Here is a 25,050-nt window from a genome sequence, read left to right as displayed (position 1 = left end):
AAAAAAAAAAATGAAAAAAAATATAATCATACCATTGATTTGCCATGTATCTTAAAGGCACTCACACTTGAATAATTTTACTTATTGCTTTCAAAGCTCATTAAACATAATATGCTTGTTACCTTTATCTTTAACTTTATGGCATCTAAAGGGTTGTTGAATCTAGCATTCCAGAAACAGAAAGAAAACCTTTGAAACACACATTTCCTCTGATTCTTTAGTCCAGAAACATCAAGTAGAACTAAATCAAGTTCAGAAAACCTTAATTTCAGAGTACTAATTCCAGAATAGGTTCTGGATTCTGACACCCATAGTTTGGGCAGAGATTCCATTTACTTTCATCACCATCTTACAGTACATGATCATTTGAGGAAACCCATTCTTTCGCTGTATAGGTATTACAAAAAACATATTTTTTATGATTTGTACAATATCTTATTTATTTATTTTTAGCTTTATAAAATGGAAAACTTTGCACTTCCTCCAAGGACATAAGACAAGCAATATGTCTAAATTTCCTTTGTCTCCCTCTCATATTTTGCTGCTCCACTGTTCATGCTCAGAAAGGTCACTTCTAAAAACACCACCCTCCCCTAAACCTGACTATAGAGGACACAATAAAGCTGATGGAACAAAAAACACTGTCAATGTGCAAAACAAAGAAACAAGAAAACAAAATGCCCCACTAGCTTTCAGTAATGGCAATCAAAGATGTAACTTGTGTTTGTATAAACTTTTAAAGATTTAAAACATGTTTTCAACCTAATTGCCTACACATGCACAGAAAGTAAAAATAGATTCTCTGAAGAATGCAGAATAATCTGTCATCCTCTGTATCCAGGAATTAAAACAGAAAATAACACAGAAAATTGTTTAAAATACCCATTATTACCATATTAAGTTTTCCTACTTGTCCTAACATAAGGAAAAAACCTATCTTTGAATTCTTTGGTGAAAGTGTGTTGCCCTGAACTGCCACAAATATGTCTTCACACAATCACCAGCTTTAAGAGAAGCCCAAGCAGGTTATTCTTTCCATATGCTGAAAATTATTTTTAAATTATCTATGTCAATAAAATGTTATGCCTGGTAAAATATGAATTAGTTTTGCATTTACAGTTGGTTTCAACTCATTCCTATATTTCTCAAAAGTGATCACTGAATTTGAAATCTCTCCAGGAGACCAAGGGATGAGGGGAGAATACAACATAACAAATTTGTTTACACTAGAGGGGTTTTTGAAAAAAGGGTGAATGAAAATCAATATTCTTTACTTAAAGCATCTAAATTTTGTGGTTTGTTTTTTTTTTTCTTTTTTTTTTTCCGAATGACTGTTTTATACAATTCTCTAAGCATTTTTAAAAAGATGTCATATATGGATCTTAAGTAGAAAAAGGTTCTTCACAGTAAGGACCTTAGTAGGAACCAGACCAGACTTCCACCTTCTTTTTCAATGCTTATTCTAATATCCTAACAGGGCAATGATTAGAATCTCTGACTGCCTGTACAGTGTAAAAGTAATTTCATGAATAATAGAGTGAATTATTCCATAAATAATGGCTAATACTTAATAAAGTAGCAAAAACCCTCCTGAATTATGTGTCACAAAAAGTTTCATTACTTCTAAAGCAAGAGAACTTACACTCATTGTAAAACTATAACATTCCTATAAAAACAGTTTATTCCCATTATCCTTATAAATGCCTACAATTCTTTTAAATAGTCATTATCTCTTTATCTCTTGAACTCAAATATGTTTTAGCAAACAGTTCTCAGGACTAAATGGAAGGTATAACAAAAGCTGTTTTCTTTCTGTTTTGAATTTCACACCCTTTGATTTCTTTAGATGTTCCTTTGTCTTATTCATTCAATTCCAGAACAGAAATTTCCAACTACACCGGTTGTTATTTTATCATGTCTATAATTTGTTTCTTCTCTAAAAAAATCTTGTGCAATATTCTCAGTATTCCCTTCAGATACATGATTTTTAAATTATTATTATTATTTTATATCCTCTTTGTTCCTGTTGTACCAGCTTTCATCACTGGCTTGGCCTAGATTCTCCAACTATGTACACACTGGAAGTTCACCTGGAGACTTCTCATAAGGAACTAGTGAGAAGGCAGCCAGCCAGTTTCTCCACTCTCTCTCATTCTAGCCCATCTTAAAAACCATACAGCAATCCAAGTTGAAATTTGAAGGACAGCAGTTCTAATGCATGGAAACACTATGCCAACCAATGCATATTCACCAATTCATTGTACACCAAGCTTGATCGAAGAGTAGTGATAAATGTGTGTGACAGAGAAACCTTGAGAACTTCTTTAATTCAATATTAAGCCAAGTCTACTTGGCGTTGCCCTCAGCAGCGTTCAGGTATTCCTATCTGCACAACTACTTAGCTTTCTTTTATTTAGCTTTCTTTAGCTGTCTCTTTCAAGGAATATTTCCAAAGAAAATAAATTACATTCTGTATTTCTTTATCCACTGTTTCACTGAGATGTTCAAAGAACTCTTAATATAATAGTAAGATGCTCGCTCTCTCTCCTCTTCTTCCACGTTAAATCTTAGAACTTCTCAGTTTTCAGATGTGTTCAAACAGAAAATATCCTAGTTCAAAGCACTAGTGTTTATGATTTGCCTTTGTTTTTTAAAGGCATCTAAAATATAATCAACTTTAAAGCATTTAAAATTAAAAATACTTACATAATAAAAAACAAAAGCTTTTTTATGCAGTCTAAGATTGCAAAATTAAGAAAATAATTACTAAAGCAGAATTAACTATTTCATAATTTGTGGCCTAATACATTTTAGTATGTGTTCTTAAATAAGTTTACAACATAAATGGTATGTACAGCAGATAATTTAGATATGTTTGATTTGAAAAATTGCAAATGTATGGTTTCTGTATTTATTTTCTTTTAAATAATAGCACTTTGCTGTATTATTATCAATAACTCACAGCAGCAGTTTTGGATCATTATTATGCCAGTCTGAGTACTGCAACTTCTCTGGCTGTGTAAGAAGTACTGCCATCCCAGGGCATTATAGGATCTGGATATCTCATTAGGTCTCATTATGAAAAGTATTTTTGCAGTCACCTGGAAAATGCAAAGCTGTTTCCAGCTGATATCCAAGCAGTTAGCTTTAAAAAAGAATTTATAAAATCTCAGTTTTGCATCTCCTTGAATCTAACTATTTCCATAAGCAATGGTGGAAAAAAACTGTAATAGTTTATTTACCAGTTCTTTCTTTGATATTTTATCCGACCTGTAACAGTCTCCCTATGAGAAGGTTTTCTTGACTGAAGATTTAAGTATGCTCTCATCACATTCCTTTTTTATTTCAAGTAGATAAAAGCAAATTTTCCCTGAGCTACACTATGATCATTTTGGTCAGTTTTTAATGGATTTTTGTATCAAACTATCAAGATTAATCTTCTTTTCAAGAGAACAGAGATTCATAATGACAGTTTCTATAGCAAACATACATTTCATCTACTTCACAGCCTTAACAGAGATGGGAGATGTATTTAAAACTGAATTTTATTAAACTTTTAAAAACTTCAAACTGCAAGAGACTACCGAAGTTGCTGGTTACTCTGCCAGGCACAACTGCAAAAGGCACTGCATTAGTATTTCTGATTGCCCCTCACATTTCTGCTGTCTTATCAAAAAACTATTCTGAAATGGCACAATTTTGACGATAGTGGAAGAAAAAAACCCCAAAATTTAGCTTAACACTTATTCTATCATTCAGTCTGATCTCCACCACATTTTCTCTGAGTAGATGTATGCAAAGGAAGTTGAAAGTGAACCTTGTAAACAGAGACTTTGCTTCACTGTGCTTTATCTTTCCTAAGTTTTGACACGTATGTAACACACATTTTTAACAAATATATTCTCAGAAATTACTTTTCTCTCATATTGGTACAAGTACTGTAGGAGGACTTAAAGGCTGAATAGTCAAGAGAGATGTAGACTCCAGGTCCTCAGTCCATGTGAACTGATTCAGTATCAGAAGAACTGCACAGCTAAGAGCATCATGTTTACCAGTGGGCCTGCAGGTGTAATACAAATTTCAGTGAAAATAACAGGAGGATTTTATATCCAAACTGAGTATTTCTTAAGAACTTTCTTTCCCCTCCCCCCTTAAAAAAAAAATACATTATATGTATACATACATTATACGTATATGTATGTATACGTATATGTATCTATATTATATATATATACACACATTATATATACATACATTATATTGTTGGACTCAATGATCCCAAGGGTCTCTTCCAACCTAGACGATTCTATGTTTCTATATCGGGAGTTCACATTAAAGGTTTTTCAGGGACAGAACTAAAATAAGGAAAAGCATGTCTCTTGTCTCCCTCCCCAGAGACACATCCTCTCCCTCACTGTCACTTCCAGAAGGCTGATAAAAATAAGCCTGTCCTTAAAGGAGCACTTGGTTAGGCCATATTATAACCTGGGGTTGGGAAAGGTAGGGAAAGGAATGTGATGGCTCTTTTCAAAGTAGCTACCTTTTACAACAGCTTAGCTGTATCAAAAGTCAACGCCAACGTAGCACCCAACTGAGGCATCTCTGCTCTAAGTAATGAGGATGGCAGAAGCAACAAACCAGTCACACCTTACATTCTCAGGAAAACAGACTTAAAACTTAAGCAAACCGTGCACTTAAATCCTGCCTTATTACTGCGCTAATCTACTGACATATATCAAAACCGTGCACTTAAATCCTGCCTTATTACTACGCTAATCTACTGACATATATCAATATGACGTGGAAAATGAGAGGTCTTCAAAAGAAGTCCTCAGTCCTGGAGCACCATATAAATTCACAATAATCTGTACCAGAAACTGAACAAGCAATGGGGTGGCGGCGGTGAGATAAAAAACCAAAACAGTGTAGGGTAACGGATCAATTTTCCATGTAATACACACCATCCGGCCTACTGTATTACTTAACACTTTTGCATTTATATTAAGATAGAAAATATAGATAAAATTCAGAATATTATTTTAGTTAAGAGTAAAGAAGCTGAAGAACATGAAAATTACTTCACAGTAAAACAGAGGAAAAATGTGATAGTAGGTTAAAATGTTGCAATACAGTACAGAAGGCAAGTAATGATGTGAACTCTTAAAGAATAGAATCTAAATGAAATGCAACTTCTGAACAAAAAGAAAAACCACCAGTGGTGTCTTTAAGGTTGATTAAATGAGAACTGTTTTACTTTTTACTTAGTGATTTGCTAAATGCATACACAATAGAAAAGATACAAAATTGCACACTGCTGCATTTGACAAAGAAGTTTAACCAGCAATTTCAGAAGTTAGGCAGGCTTTGCAAAGGACTTTAACCTATCTCATAGGCTTTTGTTTGCACTAATAAAATACTTGGTTGCTTTCCAGATCACTCAGCAGAGATCAAGCCACCATCCCAGTGCAACGTACAAACACACTGAAAAAGGAAGTTCCTGTCCCAGGGCTTTTTTTGGAATCACATTTTACTACTTAACCAAAACAAAAACAAACAAAAGGAGGGCTCAAAGCTGCTTCTGTCCCTCCAGGCCACTCCAAAGAAATCTGACAAACTGTAACACATCACACCAACTTTCCTTTATTTGGGCTGTCCGCTCTAATTCACACAGCAATGAGCTTCTGCAACTCTCCTCTCGCTTTTGGTTTTTGAGAGGGTTATATGCATAACTTGTGGTCCACCAGGACAATTAATGTGGTTCACACCCAACACACCTTTGTCAACTCCTACTCTCTTCCCATGGGACTCCTGAGGGTGGCCTAATGAGCTGTGCTAGTGACAGTGGACCATTTCTCAGGTAATGCCCAACACCCAGGCGCTTCCAGGGAGAGTGAAGAAATTACTGGGAGAGAACTGGGTGAGCTCCCCCCCACCCTAAGGAACAGGGAGCGGCTGAATTCCTTTCAGCTGGGCTTGGTATTGTATTGAGAACGTACTTTTTTCCACCATTCCAGTTGCCTCTGCAAGTGCTTTCTACGCTTGCTTGGTTCTTGTTGAGACTAAAGCTATCAGACACTTAACCAAACAACAGATATTATTTTCCTTGCGTGTTAGAGTGGATTTTTGGTTTTCCGAATCTGTGGTTTTTAATCCCATAAACTGCTCTGGGTAAGGGAGAGAACAGGCAACAAACAGAACTTAAGTTCAGTCGTTTTCCTCCTGATGCCCGGCTTTTCTTTTGGTGCTAATACCATTGTTTTGAGATAAAACCAGCAGCATTATCCAACTGAAAAATCAGCAGACACCCTTGTTCCTTGTAGGATGAAATACTCCAATCATCTTTGTATTGTCAGACAGCTGATTGCTCCTGCAAGTTATTCACCTGAACTCCGTATGTGCAAGGAAGGAGATGCTAATGCCACTGTGCATGCTGGTGGTGCTTGTTTAGCAATGTAATTCACTGTTTTCCTTGTATTTCTTATCTACCTGTATGCCAGCTGTCAGCCTGCCTTATTCTAATTATAACAACATATGCAGCTAGATTTTCTTGCTCATTTTATACTTTGAGCTTTGCATGCCTTTCTGCCCAAATTCTCCCTTCTTGTGGCATTTATTCTCAATCACATCCACGTGTTGGACATTGTTAGATGAATCAAAACCATAGCAAATACAGAGTGACTGACAAGAAAAACATAGCAAGGCAACTAGAATTCACCAAGCAACAATATTAATCTTGTTTATGGTCAAGTTTTGCAGAAGGTGAACAATCAATCTAGTCTTTTGGTCCTTTCTAGAATTGCAGGACAACTCCTCTCTAGCCTTGTGTGACAGATTAGATTCCCCTTACAGTTTCACTTCTTTACTATATTAAATAAAAAGTATCTGGATATTTATGAATGTACTATGCCTAAAACATTTGCAATAAAATTTCAAAGCTAATTTTTTATTCAATTTTGATCAAGGAAGCTTTCATAAACTTTAAAGGTATCAGAACATATTGTTAGTCATGATGCCACTCTTTGTCTTGTCAAGCTTTGAGCAATATGCATTGCTTAACATCTTTTCTACAACATCCAGTTCTTTGGTGGTGTTTTTCTGTTTCATTCATCCATGTAAGGATTGATTCTATTAACTTTTAGTAGCAGCTGATGATTACCACATATTTCAAAAAAGCAGAACCACAGCAACGTTCATTTAGTGACCTATTCCCACTTCTTCCATATATCACCCTTCTTAGACTTGTATGTAGTATATTACTCCATCAACTTGTTTTTAAGGCCAAGCCTTTAAAATATCAACACTCAATACAATGATTTTCTTTGTTAAAAAATACACTTTGGACAGCAGCTAGATTTTAGTGTGCTGAAACCACCAACTCCCAGAGCAAATATAACTGTTATTTTATTCCCCTGGCACCCTTGCACATTTGTACAAATATTTGCTAGTTGCCTTTTCTGAGACTGTAGGAACTTTGGAACAAGAACCACATCATGGCAGTTTGTCTCATGAATAGCATGACTAGGTGCCATAATAACATTAATATTTCCTAATAATTGCAGTCATGGGATTTTCCTCTGCATACAAGTTTTTTTCCTGGTGTGTACTCTTATTATAAATGAAATATAAAATTAAAAATTAAAAATCAAGGCTGGGAAAAAACAAAGAGAGAACAGACTAAATGCTGAAGAATTTTACTATCCTGAACTAGGACTAAAAAATCAGCATGAATCACACAATTCAAAAGCAGTCATAGCAATAATCTCGAAGTTAGGAACAGTGTTTTCATATTAAAATTTTAAATTATTTTTCCCATATTACTTTTCAAAAAATAAATCAAAATGTAATTCAGCTTTTATTTAAAAAGTTGTCTAAAATTTTTTCAAGTAGAAAAAATATTTTTCTAGAATCTTTCAAAATCATGCTTTCGAATTAGTGATTTCTGTTTTGACTAACTGGTTTTCCAACAAAAATGTTTTGATAAAAATTCCTAAACCAGCTCAAGTAAAAAGTTATTTTTCAAAACATGCTTTTGTCTTCCTGACAGCATCCTCCATGTGGAAGTAGGAACTCTTAAAATTAACAGAAGGTGTATGCGGAGGAGGTGGGAAGTTTGAAAGAGTGTTCCAAATGCCAGATCTATCATCTGTATTATTAATATGCCAGATCTGGTGCGTATGGAGATGAGGGTATGAATTTGATGATGCTCTTGTACAATGAATACCTCTCATGACGTATGATTCCGAGGCGGCAGCGAAAATGTGATGAGGTGTCCTTTTAAGACAGAAGGAATGTCCTGAGTAAGGAGTGAAACAGGATGCTGAACCATGACAGCTCCGTGCTGGGGGCGGGGGGAGAGGGAAGCATCGATTTACTACATTTTAATGAATAGCAGTGTGAAGTTAAAAACAGCAAGGAGAAGAGCGTAGCTATAATGAAGAGACAAGAATGTGTCAGATTAGAAAGCTCCAAGACAGGGCTGCCTCTCTTGGCTTCTCTCTGGCCATGCAGAATGGCTGAGTTGGAGCCTGGGTTTCTGTGAGAAAGATATCTGTCCAAGAATTCCTAAAAAGCTAGGAAAAGAAACTGGGTCAGATATAAATGCAAATTATTTTTCTTTTGCTACTTAGTTCCCAAGATTTATAATCAGCGAATTATTGCATGATTTGGATGTTACCCCCAAAAGTGTTGCAGATCAGCATAACTGCCTACAAAGCCAGAATAAATTTGGGTATTTGGCACGCATTTCCCAGCAGCATAGATCAGCTTGGGGATTGAAAGGCATGTCTCAGAAACAGAGAGGGAAAGCCTCAGTTAATGTACTTGAACTAATATCCCTCTTGCAGCAGACAGAAGGTGGAAACACAATGCATATTTTTGGGCAACCATGTATTGTGACTATCTTCTTGGCTCTCCTTTTTTTGATCTATACCTTAAGATCGTGTGAAAATGTAAGCGTGATGTCATATTGCCATCATCCCTAGAGTCAGTCGGTAGCTTTTAATGTTAGTTGCCCAGACAAATGCCTATGAAGAGCTGAAGGAAGCAGTGGCAGTTGAGGAAACTGTAACATCTCAGCGAGACAAGATAAATGCACCTCAGCTAATATTTTATGTGTCACTGCCATTCCTGGGTAGGTCTTTCACTTCCACTTGGTGCCCTGTAACTGGGCCCCCCCTGTACCGTTACTACTAGAGTGAAGGTTGGTAGGAACAATTTAATCATTTGCAGTTACCAATCTACTCAAGAAGGTCCTTTAGGTCACTTTTTTTTCTGAATGCCATAAGGCAAAAAACCCAGGATGCTGAAGGCAGCACTTATCAATCACTTCACTGGGAACACCACCATACTCCACAATGCATATTAATTATCACAGAACCATCACAAGCACAAACACACTCCTCTACCTCACCTACTCAGAAAACTCACATACTGGCATCTCTTGCATTTTCCCCTCCAGCTTTGTTTACATCCTCTGAGATTACATTCCTTCTTTAGCCCATGCAAAGGAAGAGATATTCCTGGCATCCGTGTGTGCATTACCATGGTTACCTAGTTCATCTGCAGCAAAATGGGTTGGTCCATGACCTGACACCACAGCTCCAGAAGCGTACTTCCTCCCTTGCCCACTGCTTTACCACCTCTCCCCTGCAGCTTGCTTTTTTCTTTTTTTTCTCCAGAAAATCTGAATTCAAGCAACAGTGGGGCACCCAACACAGGCTCTCCCAAAGTCTTCAACGCAGTTTTGTGCCTACATAGTTTGGCTCTAAATGTGTTTTTTGGCAGGCCCAGTACTTGGTTTTCAAGCAATTTTCCCACCAACCCATCCTTAATAGCATTTAATTTGCAGACGCAGTATTACACTTGAAAACGTAGCCTCAAAAGCGTGCTTATGACAACACCTGGGACTACGCAACAACCTGGGTCTGTCAGGGAAGAACAAAAGTTTGGGGCACAAGAGTGGGGACCGTGAAGTCTTAAACAAGGGTCTCAGCTGGCTGGGGGGGAACAAACAGCTTCCCCCACCAGCAGCAGCAGTTTGGCTTTCATTGGTGTCACAAATTTGTCAGTTTCTTCAAGTTGTACTGTAACCTACTGAGATATTAACAAGCCAGGCATCCAACCTAAATTAGCTCCCAATATCCAAGGAGGTGTAAACAACAAAATATTGATAAAATATAAAGACGACAGAATTCAGTCCAGGCAAAAGGTGTAAGTATTTTCACAATTGGCTCAAATTTTCAATGAAACAAAAATTATCAACTTTGGCTTTTAAACATCATTCTCTCAGGTTTTTTGTTGTTTGGGCTTTTTTTGTGTTTTGTTTTGTTTTTCCCAGGCAATATTTGTAACAAAATAGCTATGTAAACTGTTACAAAGATTCCCATAATTTATGTTTCTAATATTAATAACAAATTTGACTTATTTAAAGAAACTTAAAGCAATGATGTAATCTCTGGAAGTGGTACACGGAACATGTGTACCACACAATGTCACGGCAAACACAGATGTATCTTATGGTGATTCTGAAAACACAAATACCAATGAATCTCTGCGAGGAAAGCAAAAGCTGGCAAAATTCGAAATGGCTTTGTAGTCATATAGTTATGTAAAATAAAGTTGTGAAGTTCTCCAGACTTGATTTAACATGGCTGAAACAGAGTGGGTAATTTGTTTGCATCTGCACAGGAAATAAGATCAGTCAAATGAAAAATGTACACAAAAATGACCGACTCGTACACGTACCTTTTCCATTTATTGTTAATGCTGATGCAATTGTGGCTGTTACTGGCACTGGCAATTGTGGCACTAATGGATGTATCCTTGGTCGGCTGCCCATCCTAGCACGCTCTGCACCAGGTCCTAATAACGCTCCCACTGGTTTTTCTGCTCCTACTTCTGGTGCTACAGAGTCTTCTTGATCCTGCTCTATATGGTCCATTTTATCCGGGCTTTCGTTCTGGAAGCCATCAACTGTTGTCCGGCTCTTAATTGGACTTTTGGGCACTAGGATTTTAATACCTGATTTTGCAAGGTCCATATTTTTCCTTCCAGAAAGAGACGGTGAATTGTTTTTCCGGAACTTCTGGGTGGCAGAAAAGAGTTGATTATTTTTTGACTCATGGTCTTTACCCATAACTAAAGATTTAGCAGATGTCTTTGAAAAAGAACTATTGGTAGATCTAGAAATTTGTTTTCTGGCATTATTTGGAGAGGTCCTATTTGTCCTGGTTAATGTGCTTTCTTTTTGTTTTTCATTGTGCCGTCTGTTAAATTCATGTATATATTCCTCACAATTAACAAGGTGCTGTTCTGGCTCCCAAGTATCGTCTTCACTGTCGTATCCTTTCCATCGCACCAAATATTCTGTTTTTCCCTTCTTGTTTTTCCTCTTGTCAACAATTCTCTCTACCTGTCAAAAGGAAAATACAGCATTAGACACAGGTGGATATACAATTCAAGTGAGCAAGTTCCATGCAAATAATTTGTTAAGTGTAGATAGATTTAAAAATACTCTTGCAGTTCTGTAATTCTGTATTGTAGCTTTACAGCTAACAGTCTTTCACTGCTCCACGGAAATTCCTCTCTTTCAACTTCAGATTGTTACTTCTATGTCATAAAAGTTGTTCTAAAACATCAAAATTGTTGTTCAGTAAGTAGTTTGCATGCACAAAAATCTGAATATGACAAATCTGAATATGAAACATTAGAGATGACAATCGGCACTGGCCCCTGCAAAGTTTTGACATCAATTTCAACATGGATAGGATTTTCCTCTCTGCATATAAAGATCATGTTTAAAGATGCTGTATAAACACAGTGCATTTACATTACGAGATGTATCAATTTGGTATTGTTTGAATAATTTGCTTGCTTAGCATAAGGCATATGTGAGAATCTCTTACTTACAGTGAGCTACAACCATAGCTACACCAGGGACAATATGGTACAGCTCAGAAATTGGGGCAAACACAGAAGATTTTTTTAGAGGCTGTTCTTGTGAGAACAGAGAACTTGTTTTGGCCAGCGTCTTTGATAGACATACATGAACAAACTACTATGTGTCGCTTATCTGCAAATAGAGATGATATTTATGTCACAAGTATTAAGCATGAACATGCTAAAACTGCACGTGGGACCCAGAGGCTAGAGGAATTTAGGCACTGGGGTAAAGCAGACAGGGAAGACAGCAGCAGCTGCAGGAACAGAGGCCCATGACTCTTACCAAAACTCATGCCAGTCATGCTAATCTGGCAGAAAGGGAATTCTTTTATAGAAAGAAAGGTGTAAATGCAAGGCTAGTTTTAGGATTTTCCTAAGGCTGATCCTTCTGGTAAATGCTCCAGCCCACTTCAGTTATATGACCAATACAGCTTTGTTCCTCATCTCTATCTTCCTTTTGGTTATTTAAAAAAGAAAAAAAAAAAAGAACAGGGGAGAGGCAGCAATGGGACTAACACTTATTAATTTAAATCCTAGTCCCTCACGAGCAAAGACTGTGCATGTAAGATAAGACCACACATAACCACAAACCCAGGAGAACCTCTGAAGACCAGTAACATTTACTAGAGTGCTACTAACTGAATGGAATGTCTGTGGAATAGTTTGGAAAGATGGAAGGAAGATAGGGGTATGTATGGTATACATATACATGGTATATGATTCGTTACTGAATCATGACTGTTGACAACAGATTGTCCTAAGAGAGCACCTCAGTTTTATACGTGGCATGTTATCATGATGTACTGCCTGGTTTTCAACAGTGAGGTTAAATGATTACTATTATTATAATCTCAGCAGCAATATAACTATACATCCTACAACTTCGTGTGACACCCTGCAGGTGTTATACTATGCTGTCCTGTCATTAGGATGTTGCACAGCTGTTTCCACAGGTCTTAAAAACAACCCAACCATAACAGCAACACACAAATAAAAACCAAACACAAACTAGCTCCATCTTTATCTTGTTACTCTGTTATACAATCCAATATGTTCTATAGACCAATAAAATATAAATTGTCCAAATACCATTTAAAATGTTAAAATACATTAAAACTATTTTTCTTCTGGTTATTTCACTTTTTAGTAAAGTTACTGGACTTAAAAAAACATGCAGCTAGAAAAATGAAACTATTGTTTTTCCATTAAACTGTATTTAAGAACATCTTAGCAAAAATGCTACCCCAAATAAGAAAGTCATTATGGAGAAATATGTCTTCAATTTTTTTTCCAGTACAGACCGAGTAAAAAGACCTTCAACTATTAAGCCAGAAATGTTAAGTTAAAAAATAAAAACAAACTCATGAATCAAATCTGATATATCGTCAAAAAAGCCGTTACTGCTATAGTCTTGCTTATCCTCTCGCCCTCTCTTGACCTTCTAAAATAGATTTTAAAAACACAATTCTCAGAGAAAGATCTCTACTACTAGCAAGGTATTTTTATTTTCTAGCAGGAAATCTTTCTAACAAACAGCATCGATTACTGGGCACAAAGTTCTACTAACATCTTTCAATACTGAAAGGCCACCCATTAAGGACATGCCCTTTTCAGGTAGGAAGCCAACCCTCTCATCCAAAAAAACAGATTCCTTGCAGAGATAACAGATGAACTCTAGAACAGGAGACACAAAAATCCATTCTCAACCTGATGATTTATAAAGCAAACAGAAATGCATAAAGAAAACAACCATATATAGCTGTATTGTCCAATTCTGCAACAAAGCCTACTTTGACACTGCTCTTTTTGATTAAAATACTTTTTTTTCTAACCCTTTAGTTCTTCTTGAAGACATCTTATTTCTATTTTATTTACAACACAAAAATTACAGCAATTAACCTGTGATACACAATTTATCATGTGGCTTCAGAACTTTAGTGAGGGACTTTTTAGATTGCCTCAGCTTGATTAGTCTAACTCCCCTAGGACCACTTGAGAAACTGCTTAGGAATATTCTGCTTTGACACTTTTGCTGGTGATAACAGCTACGTACATGTTTCTCATCCAGAGACGGCAAGAGGAAACTGGAATGCTTCTACAATGTGCAGAGAGCTTGGGTATAGAGCGGGAATAGGATTATTCATCCAGAACTAGTGGCATATTTAAACTCAATTTCATGGTAAACACGAGACCACAAACTTGTACTTCTCCTCATTTCCTACTGAGAAAGAAAGCTTGCCCAAGTCCATTTCCATTTTGATATACAGCGGTGACAAGACATGAAATATAATGCAAGACATCTCAAAATCTTATGTTAGAAGACACTAACAACTTACATCCAAGTATTAAAATGAAAAAAGAACATGACTAGGTGGGGAAAAAAGTGTATGTTCCTACTTCCTCACACATCACTTACGATGTGGCTTGATGATACAGCTAACCTGGTGGAACAGGTAGGTAACATCCATGTGGGCAGTGTTGCTTCTCTCCCTGCTATTGTTACCCTGGAGCTAAGCTGGTGCTTTTCTGATCTTATATTGAGTTTGTTAAGAGAGTTAAAAACTGGCAGAGTGCCCCGAGGCACCAGGGTAAGAGCTAGACCATATCCATAGCTGTGATCACACCAGAAATGCTGGTGACAACTAGGTTCATGCCAGCTACCATTCCTACAGTGTCCATTGCCTTCTGCCACAGGGTAACATTTATTTTTAGTAATTAAAAGATTCTGTACTGCCAGGATTTGCAGCTAATGGTTCATTTTAACTGTTGTGGAACAATCAAAACAAAAAGGAAAATTATATAAATAGGAAAGATAAAACAAGTGTGAGGGAAAGGTATCAGTCAAGCTATCTGGGTGGCAAAAGATAACATCTCCTAGTTTATTTTAGCATGCTAAGTTGTCACTTTCCCCACATAGGGTACTGATCAATGACACTCAAAAAGTCAGCCCACATCAAAACTGACAGAAAAACAATGCGCTGCTCAGAGGTATAATCCAACAGCAGAGTGCCCAAATTACAATCCCACACACCATAACTGTATCTGAGATTTCCCTTCTGTAAAATGGTAAATTTCCCTTCTTTCCATGAATGTGGTGAGAATCAGTTCATGTTTGCTTTCTTTTCCTGAATAAGCAAACACTTTGATTTTTATTGCTTTTATTAACAAAACATACTGTATTTATATTTTTTAAAGAAACAGACAAGAACAAGGTAAGGTCGGAGGCCAAAGCGCTGTTTGGCTGCAGCTGCACCAGGTGAAAACAGCACCACTGCAACTGCTCCTCCCCATCCTGTGCTCAGAGACAACTGCTCCTCCCCACCTGTCAGTACAACTTCTTCTGTAATTATTCCCTAATGTAGTTCTGTCAAAGTGACCTGGTTTAGATATTAAGAATACCTCAGCTAATGTTGGCATCCTGAAATAACTGGTTTGGAAAGCTGCCACATATGCGGTGTTTTCTGACACATCTAAGAGTACTGCAACTTCCAGCAGAGGACAACAAACACCTACGGGCAGGACAGGTACAGTGACCTCTCCGTTCTGCTACGGTCACAAAAAGGACACACTATCTTAATCCATGATGAAAGATCTTTAGTTCAGGTCAATCAAAGCAAGGATGAAATTCAAGAGGATGTTCTCAGTCTAAAGCATCGTAATCTGGGTACATTTGTAAACTCTATATAAGGCATACTCTCTGTATGTATGTATGTTTTCTATATATATATAAAGATCATACTTTAACAGAAGATTTGAAGAAATTAAACTAAAGGTACAGCTGTCGAGGTAGGGAACAAAAAATATATGCAAAAAACATATAAGTAAGCATGTAAATATTCAAGGAGTGCTGCCTTGTTTATCATAAATCCATTTTTCATTCCCATGATGTTCCTCTCTGTCCTCGTATTCATGTCAGACTAAATTAATTTCAAGTTAACAAAATAGAATTGATTTGACTCCATACTCTTATCTGCTGTCTGTAAAATACAGGAGAAGGTCTTGTTCTGTTATCTGAAGGCTATGTTTACATTAGTGTTTGTGTTTGTGCAATACTGCAATTTAGAAGCAAATCCTTCTCCCCTCCTCACTATTCCTGCTTACTGTGGAATGGTTTTGTTCACAGACCAGTTTTTGTGTAAGCAATGTGGATTCTTACGGAGGAAAATAAACTGGAAATGGTGTTACCAATGCAATGGTGTTATCTGTCATGCTTCAACCCCTAAGGGGGCACACAGGTCCAAGCAAATAACAACTCTGAACACTTTCAACACACGTTGTGGCATTGATATTTGATCCTGACAGACTCCACTAAATCTAGTCCAAAATAAAAGTGCTGCACAGCAGAATACGTAGAGGTGGGGGTCCCAGCACCAACTACTTCACACTACTGATTTTCCCCAGTTGAGCCAAATTACTGCAGACATTCCCCAATTCAGAAATTGAAGCTAGAATAAATACAAGTCTCACACACATGTATATGCTACTTGTGAACAGTCACCCTTGGTTTAATTGGAAACTGTTCCATTTACAAATGGGACCTAAATGATCATCCATAAGCAATCAGCAATGTTTATGAATTACTATATCCTCTATTTATTAAAAACTTGCAGAAGTCAATGACAAAAAGTATTCAAATACTTCTTAGCATAAATAAAATAAATGCATTCTACATTAAAAAATGTAACTAATATATAGCAGCATACAACACATGAAAACACTTCACGTGCCAAGTTTTGTTTAAAGGAGAAAGTAGTTTTGGGAAGACAATTATTTAAAAACAAATTTGACGAGGATGTCAAGATACACCAGAAGGTCTACTAAATGTGCGGTAAAATCTTCAGTGTTCACATTTTATTACAAAAGATGTCATTTCCAATAATATGACTTAACGCTAGTTCAGAGCATTCTTCACTGCAGTTGGCATGGGCAGGTAAATTTTAAAAACAGCTTAACATACATATGTTCAGAATACCAAAACCATAGTATTGTATGGTTTAAGTTCAAATAACATCATTAAAAAATTACACTAGGATACTGTATAAATCCCAGAGTTCATCTTCACTGCAGTTCCACATTACTCCATTTGCGTTAGCCTGGCAGCGAACTTAACCCTGCCGCCCCACACTCCTGGAGCTGACTGATTTGATTAGCAGGACAGAGTGATTGGATTAACAGTTGATGAACTGTTGTAAACTGAGCTGCTGCATCCTTACAGCGTGACTGGCCAGAGCGTCTATACGGTACAGGACTCCCTGGCCATGGTGACAACTGTATTACATATATATTGTTCTAAAAGCCAGAGCTGTACAAAATATACATGGCTCAGATGCTGGGGAGATCACTGCCTTTCTGTCAAATTAGCTAGAGCAGATGATACAGCTTTTGTGTTACTTTTGTGACAGCTCTGGGATGAGGGATGATACCTGATCTGTCCCAAGGCCTGCCAATACAGAGTTCACCCACTTGACTGTCTTCTGGCAATCGGGACCAGCAGGATGAGTTTGTACCGGCTCATCGCTTTACAACCCACAGCTGCTCCCAGCCTCCATTTGAGGAAGCAGCATGTGCAGTGAAGTTGGAACAGATTTATGTGTATGAACAGGAGCCACATAAAGGACTAATACACTTCCGGTGGTCCTTCATGCTAGCAGTGTAATAAAGAGAACCGTGTATCTTAACCCTCCTTCCAAAAATTAAATAACCAAGCTAAAACAAATATTAAGATTTCTCTTTTTCCCAAGCTTTATTTCAGTGAAAGACTGTCCATTCTTTTAGGATTCCTGGGCACAAGTCATGCAACAGCTAACATTGTGGCTATCCGCAACAGTCAATTAATATACTGGCCTGCAGGTCATAATTAAAGTTTTAATTCACCCTCTGTATAAATTCCTAATCAAGTTGCCTATAAAAATACAATTGTCTCAGTCAAGCTTGCAATTTATCATCAACTTTATGACTTACATCCTTCCATAGACTTAACAAAGACAATAGACAAAATAATTTAATTCTCATCAAAGCCAATGGTTCCAGGGAATCACAGCTGCGGCACTTGCCATGCCTGGCTGCACAGCCACCTCCTCAAAAGGCACTTTAGGAAGTCTTATGCCTCGTACTTACATTCAACAAACTGAATATCACTGTGCCTGCACTTCCTTTATGATCTATTGAAAAATACAGTTTGCAGTCAGAAAAAAGATCTCAGTAAGAAGCCTTTTCCATAGAGGACACCAGGGAAACAGGTGGGGAGGGAGGGCCTGCGACACAGTCACTTTGCTCTAGAGCATTAACTCCCTGGAGAAACAGTTTGCCTGAGATTTACTTCCTCACAAGTCACCACTGATGATTGATGCTAAAATGTCAGCATCACAGATCTTTCCAGATACAATTTACATAGAAATCATCACAGCAAGTTGTGGTTGTGGCGCAAGTAACAGCCCACTGCAGAATTTATTAACTGCTTTACCCTAATTATAGTTATCTAGCTATTGCAAAAATGGTTAGAAAATCTTAATCTCATCAATTCACTGTTCATAGCTATTCTAACCTTTTGTTTACAAAGAGATAAGACAAATACATTTTCTACTTTACACAAAAGCAGAATGAAGATATATGAAAAGCTGTTAATATCTGTACAAATACTGAACATAAACAAATATCTGCAACAATGTATTTGTAGCAAACATGCACTGTTTTCCTCCTTTTGCAATAAGAACAAGTAGCATCAAAGAGGCTTATCTTCTTAAACAGAAATGGCCCTAATCAGAAGAAACTATTAAAAACTACTAGCATTTCATTTAAGATACGTATTTTGGGCAGTCAAAGCAATTACATAAGTATCACTATATAATTAAGTTATTAAAATTAAGTTATTAAATTTTTTCTCATCACTAGTTACTAGAAGATCTCAGCATCACCCACCCATCGAATTCCAAAGGAAATTGTTCCCATATTCAATTTATTTGTAAAAGCTATATCCCAGGAAGAAAATCCTGGATCTTTTTTTTTTCCCAGAGGTAAATATTCCATCTGCACTTGTCAAATTCTGTTGCTGGTATCTCTCCACTGCAGTCATGACAAGCACAGGTCCCAAACTTGGTGCAACCAACACTATCTCAAAATAAAAATATAGAAAACTGAAATGTGTATTTATTATTGGCAACTCTGGCAACATGAAAGACAAAACTCTCACCCAAAGATGATCATGTTTTGGGATGTGATAATTTGGGGAAGTGTAATAATAAATTAAAGCTACCTCACAATAAGAGCTTCAACAGCTGGAGTACTATTTACTTAAAGGATAAAACCAATAGAAATACTGTCACTTTATTCTTCAGCTAGAAAAATACAGAGTAGCAGATGAAAAATTCATCAACATTAAGCATCAAGACTGTAGACTTTTGCTTTCAAAGCAAGAGAAACTGAACCTTCAACAGTACTCAATTACAAAGACTCCATAAAGACAACTGATTGATAAAGATTCAAAATGTTTTACTTATAGAATGTCTTAAAGCAAGAGTAGGTCAGAGCAAAACCACACTCCAAATGTTAGAGAACACTTTGTCATGGCTAAGCAAACTTCAGAAATGGGAACTGTAACAAGATAGAGGAGCAAGAAGAAGAAAATCACAGGACAGCTGAAGAGTGAACTTGGTACGCTGTACTTGATTTATCAAATTCTACTTAATTCTACAATAACACTTTCATCTACCAACAGAAAACATGGTTTATTCAGCAGCCTGCTGATTGCAGAAGGGATAGTGACGTGAGTCTGCTACTGTGGATCACTTGACCAAACCTCAATAAGAAGAGACACAGACCTCATACATGCTCTTAGAAGCTTAGCAATCTTGTCTTTCTTTTTTCTCTTAAAGGTCCTGAGGTGCTTGTCCTAAATAGTAGCACCAGCTTTCTTTGGAATCACTGCATCTGATTAGGCACAACACACACCAGGCTCCTCTCACCCCTGCACCAAAAGCTTATTTCAGCAAGACATAATTTGAGCTTCTGCATACAAGATTATGACTGCATTTTTGCTTTCAAATACAGAAAGACATACCAAACAATTCCAGACTGTAGTTAAGAACAGCATTTTCTGTATTCCTTACCTCAATTCCAACACATCCTAGAAGAACATACTGGTGCTGTATGAGCACGGGTCCCGAGCCACTCTACCTGCAATATGACTTCTCTCAATACTTCATCTAATCCCATCTAGAAAAGCTGGTGATACGGAAACTTCCTTAAATTAATCAACCTCAGTGCTGCACAGCTGCCTTACTTCTGACATCCTGTTTCTCTATGGGATTTATTAGCAGATGAACTATTTTTGCAGTAGAAAAAAGGCATTTCTTTGTTTTAGGTCTCAAGTAGCTCTCTCTCCCCTGCTTTTAGTCTGAACCTAAATTACTGTTTTTTATTAATACCGCTGCAGCTTCCATGACTCCACTTGCCCATTCTCTTTTGGAACTGGGCTGTGGAGTACAAAGCAAGCTGTGGGATCACTGCTTGGCAAAGATTCTTCCAGCTTGCAGCGTTTTAAAGTTTATTTGTAAAAACAGGGAAATTTTATAGTGTTCTTCCAGCAGAAAGATTTTATTGGTCTCTAAATTATTTTTTCCCTTTATGAGATTTGTCCCATGTATACAAAAAAAACCACAAAACAACTTTGTGTGGACCCCTTCCATGTGAGTGGGTGCAGAATTTCCATGCCAATGGGAATTCAGTGTGCAGGGTTAGAGGAACTGGTAATACAATAAGATGCAAAACAATAATATCAGACTTTTCATGGGTCCAAGGAGGACTGCAGAAGGGCTATTTTGGGTCATTGCTATAAACAAAAAAAAAAAAAAAAAAGAAGAGTACATACAAATAAGTTTGTGATCTTTGGCACATAATTAACTTCCTACTAGGACCACACATGGCACATTTGTAGTACAAGTTCTGCAATAAGGTATGTGTTCAAATTACTTTATTATTTCACCAGTATTTGTAACTTTAAGGGGTCCTTAAGCCTCACCCTTTCATCCTTCAAACATACCAATCAGATATAAAACTAGCTGATGTATCACTGTTTTTAACATGCATATAACTTCTGCTGACAGAATTTGTATAAAAATACATTTCCAAAAATTGTGATTTTTCCTAAAATGCAGCTAATGCTTTAAGCATGATACATACTTTCTAACATCAAATCACTAGTCATTCAACCTAACACATTACATTGATACTACAACTCCTGAATCAAAGGGACTGATGCCTATAAGCTTTTCTTCTATTGTCTTTTGAAAATATGCACTGTCTTAAGCTCTGTTATTTACTGATCCTATCCTCCATCAGTTCATACGTGCATACTAAAAGTTGCAGACACTATATTATTCTGATTACCATGATGTTGGTTCATAAAACATGCTGTCTCACCTCAAAATCCCTCATGCTTTGGCAATGACAACAAACAGCATTAAAAGCAAAGTATTTTAGGCTTGGAAAATGGCGGCTTCACAAACAGCAACTTGTGCTGAAGTAGTTAAACTCATTTTTCAATAATTCAGATTTTTAAAAATAGCTGGGTAGCAGCAACTTCTCTATTACGTGATTAACAAGAATTTTGGAAGTAACATAGCTGTAGAAGTTTGCTTCAGAAGAATCTTTCATTTGCTATCCTCTAGTATGAAGATAAGGATCGATACATGTAATTTCCGGACTCAGGTAACTAAATAAAAAAAGTGATTTGTTACTCAAAACACTTCTTGTCCATTATTTTTGTCCAGAAAACATTGTCTCAAAATTGGCTGTAGCATGAAGTAGCCACTGCGCTCTTGACAAAACACTTAAAACCTGTGTCCTTTAAGTCACAACACTGACACTACGGAAACCTAAAATATTTGTTCTGCAGACTGCCAATGCTCTGTACAGTCTGTGGAACTAAGAAGAACCATGGCTGTAATCTTCATTTAGGCAGAACTGGTACGGCACTACAACTTGTCCTTCCTCAAGAACAAAGTAACCAAGAGTTACCTTCCACAAGCACAAATTTCCTTCTCTTCTTACATTCAAGTCTTTCCCTCTGCAGAGACGTCATGTAAAATAATCTGTCAGCTTTCTATTATTACTACAAAAATATTGTATGTAAACTACCACGTGCTGTTTTGCAGAGGAAGAACACATTTTTCTGTATTTTCTACCAGATACGGATACTGTATTGGCTTTTGGTACATCCTCACCCACCCACTGTACTCAGTTCTAAGATAACACTTCATCTGTTTAAAAGAGTAGTTCTTGGAAAAGAGAAAAAAAAAAATCATCTCTCATGCTATCTCATCCAGTCTCAGTTGCTTTTTTTACCTTTCTTTGTATTTGTCCCTGTCTGAATCTGATACTGTTATTTGCAGTGTTTTTCCTATTCCCACATCATAGTTTGCTCTCCAAACAACACCTTGAGGATTATTTTCCTCATCATTTTATACTGTAACAGCATATTAAATGCTTATTCATTTCCCTATTTTCAAAACTGAAGTAATTCGTAAAATACTCTGCAAAATAACACTTCATTTTTAAAAAAAATAAAAATAATTGTGTTCATTTTAATTTATGCAGCTGTTTGTGGTACAGTCACTGTTTGCTAACAGGTGTTTTATTATTTAGAAAGTATTTTAAGTTAGACCCAAACCTTTCTTTTTGTCTCAGTTATGCGTACAATTTCACTGACAGATCTCAAATTCTTATTTCTATACTGTATAGGCTGTAGAGAATAAATGACTGTCTCACCTCCTTGTTTATGGAATAGACAAATTGACTAATGTGTGCATGGAGAATCAAGACTTAAGCATGGAATATACTGACATCTATTTTCCCCTTCACTATGTCTTTTCATATGTAAAGTCAGTTTAAATACATACGTAAGCACGAACACTACTTTACTTGAGCTGCATTCAAACTAATGCCACAAAAGAATGTAAAAATTCACGTAAAATTATGATCACATTGCAACATTAGCATCATTTACAGATTGACTTCACTAAGAAGCTGTCATCACAGGCCAGTATCAACAGTGGGGAGTTACCCTTCCAAAATAGCCACTGCATCACAAAACACCTTTCCCGCAGAAGTAATGTCAGTTGGTTTCTTTGGACAAATAATTTCTCAAATTCAGGGAATGCTCAGGCAAGGTCTAGCATGTTGGTTGTCCAAACTTCTAGCCTTGGTAATCCCTGCCTATGTAAAATAGAAATAGTTTATTTAGAAGAAAGTTGCCAAATTCTAGTTATATGGCATTATACTTATTTTGTTGTAGTATAGTTACAGTAACATTGAAATATAGAATCATATTTCACTTTCTTTCAAATTTGACTGGAAGGAGATGTGAGAGTCCTTTTCTCCCTACACATTTATCTTTATACCTAGCATTATTACTTCATACCTACACTGCATCCAAAGACTTTCTGCTGCAAATTCCTGGCCAAGAGTCCATCTGTTTCTAGACACAGTCGTATATTTTAAAAATCTTTTGAATTCAGCATCTTCTTTAAAAATACGTAATTCCCTTTTTTTCAGGTACTGGTAATTAATCTAGTCATCTGTTGGCAATGTCCAGTATCACCTGCAAATTCAAAATAGCTAGTGGTTAATTTGAATATGTTTTAAAACATACCTTTTAAAAATATTTTTGCACAGTAAAGGTCCTTTGTGATAGTTTTTGATAGCGTTCTTAATACTTTAGCACCATAAAGTACAACCAGTGCTACTCAGCACAGGATTTAATCTTATCTCTACAGTTAATAAAAAATTAAACTAAATTACTTGATATTGTTACCATTTCACTGGAGCTACAGAGAACAGAATTGAATCTCTGTAATAAATGTACAAATTTAGATGCAATCCAAAGCACACTAATGATTTTGTAAAGGGATTTCCTGGAAACTGTGTCCAGACTGCTGTACTTCGTCATGTAGTTCATGAGCCTGCATCTTCCACACCTTGCTACTTAAGTAACACACAGGTTCAGCTTTTCCCTTACTATTTTTATTATTACTAATCAGTCACCAAGATACTTATCACTGATTAATTTACACTTTGATTTTAAGGTTATGCTTTTCAATATATTGAGTTAGATTAGTCATGCCACCAGTGTGAGATTTTATTTTTTTAATCTGAAATCACACATTTAAGCATCAGGTAAAGTTAAATATCCTTTAATAATTCCTTCAGCTTTTAGGAGTGCTTTCCTGTTAAAATGTTTTAGTTTTTTGTTTGTTTGTTTTTTTAAAGTACGTTAGTAATGCAGGTACTACATTTCTGGGGGAATGTAAGATTTATTTTTTTTTTTCCTTTTTTATTCCTTATTCTCATAATTCTAATCCATGACAACAAACGCCTTTGTTACACATTCTGTTGAATCTGGAACAAATTGGCTCTGTTACTGTAAGGAACGTGGCTGATTCCTTCCTTTTCCAGAAAGTAGCAATATTATGAAATAAACTGCTGGATGGATCCACCTAAAAATAAATACATCCAAAAATGTTTTGGTTTTCAGCTGGTTTATTGTGTAATCACACACTTCTGTGATGGAAGTGGGACAGAGCAAGATAAAAAAAAAAAAAAGCAAGTGGAGATACAGCAGTGGTGAGTTCTTCTGGAATAACTAGAATGTGAAATTATGGTGAAAATTGCTGCTGTTCTGTAGCAGCATAGTTCATACAGGTTTGTTATGAACACAAAGGAAATTTAACCCAGAGTCCCTCAACCTGGAAAAAAAAAATGGAGCTGAGGAAGTTACCTGAAGGAATGTTTAGTTTTTGGAGATTACTTTAAAGATTAAATACTCACTTTATATGCATGAAAATAATTACAAATTGTATGTAAGCATTAAAGATAATTAATTGCATAATCAAGAATTCTTATAGACTAATAATTACGTTTTATAAAATACTGGAAAGTGTATGAAAACTTTCCAACTTCTTGCTTGCATGTCTGTCTTTCACTTCTTGTTTTTGAACAATTACATGAATATGATATCAAATTTCGAAAATTCCATCTCCTTCAAAAGGTTTTCTACTCAAACTTGTTTTATGACTTGAATCTTTCCACAGTAATCAAGTACAATATGGTGTCAAA

The 25,050-nt window shown here is 36.4% G+C and overlaps 1 protein-coding gene across 1 annotated transcript in view; it reads right to left on the bottom strand.

Annotated features, from left to right (window-relative positions):
• Positions 1-25,050, bottom strand: part of CDYL (chromodomain protein, Y-like) — a 104,912-nt gene that overhangs the window by 45,508 nt on the left and 34,354 nt on the right. The window contains exon 2 of the mRNA XM_014940773.1: positions 10,744-11,410. Coding sequence (XP_014796259.1) covers positions 10,744-11,410 — 667 coding nt within the window. The remainder of the gene's footprint in view (positions 1-10,743; positions 11,411-25,050) is intronic.

The sequence above is a fragment of the Calidris pugnax genome, unplaced genomic scaffold (assembly GCF_001431845.1).
Source record: "Calidris pugnax isolate Ruff unplaced genomic scaffold, ASM143184v1 scaffold8, whole genome shotgun sequence".
NCBI classification, from domain to species: domain Eukaryota; kingdom Metazoa; phylum Chordata; class Aves; order Charadriiformes; family Scolopacidae; genus Calidris; species Calidris pugnax.
Note: the sequence above shows the minus strand (reverse complement) of the source record. Positions and strands in the feature narration are given on the sequence as shown.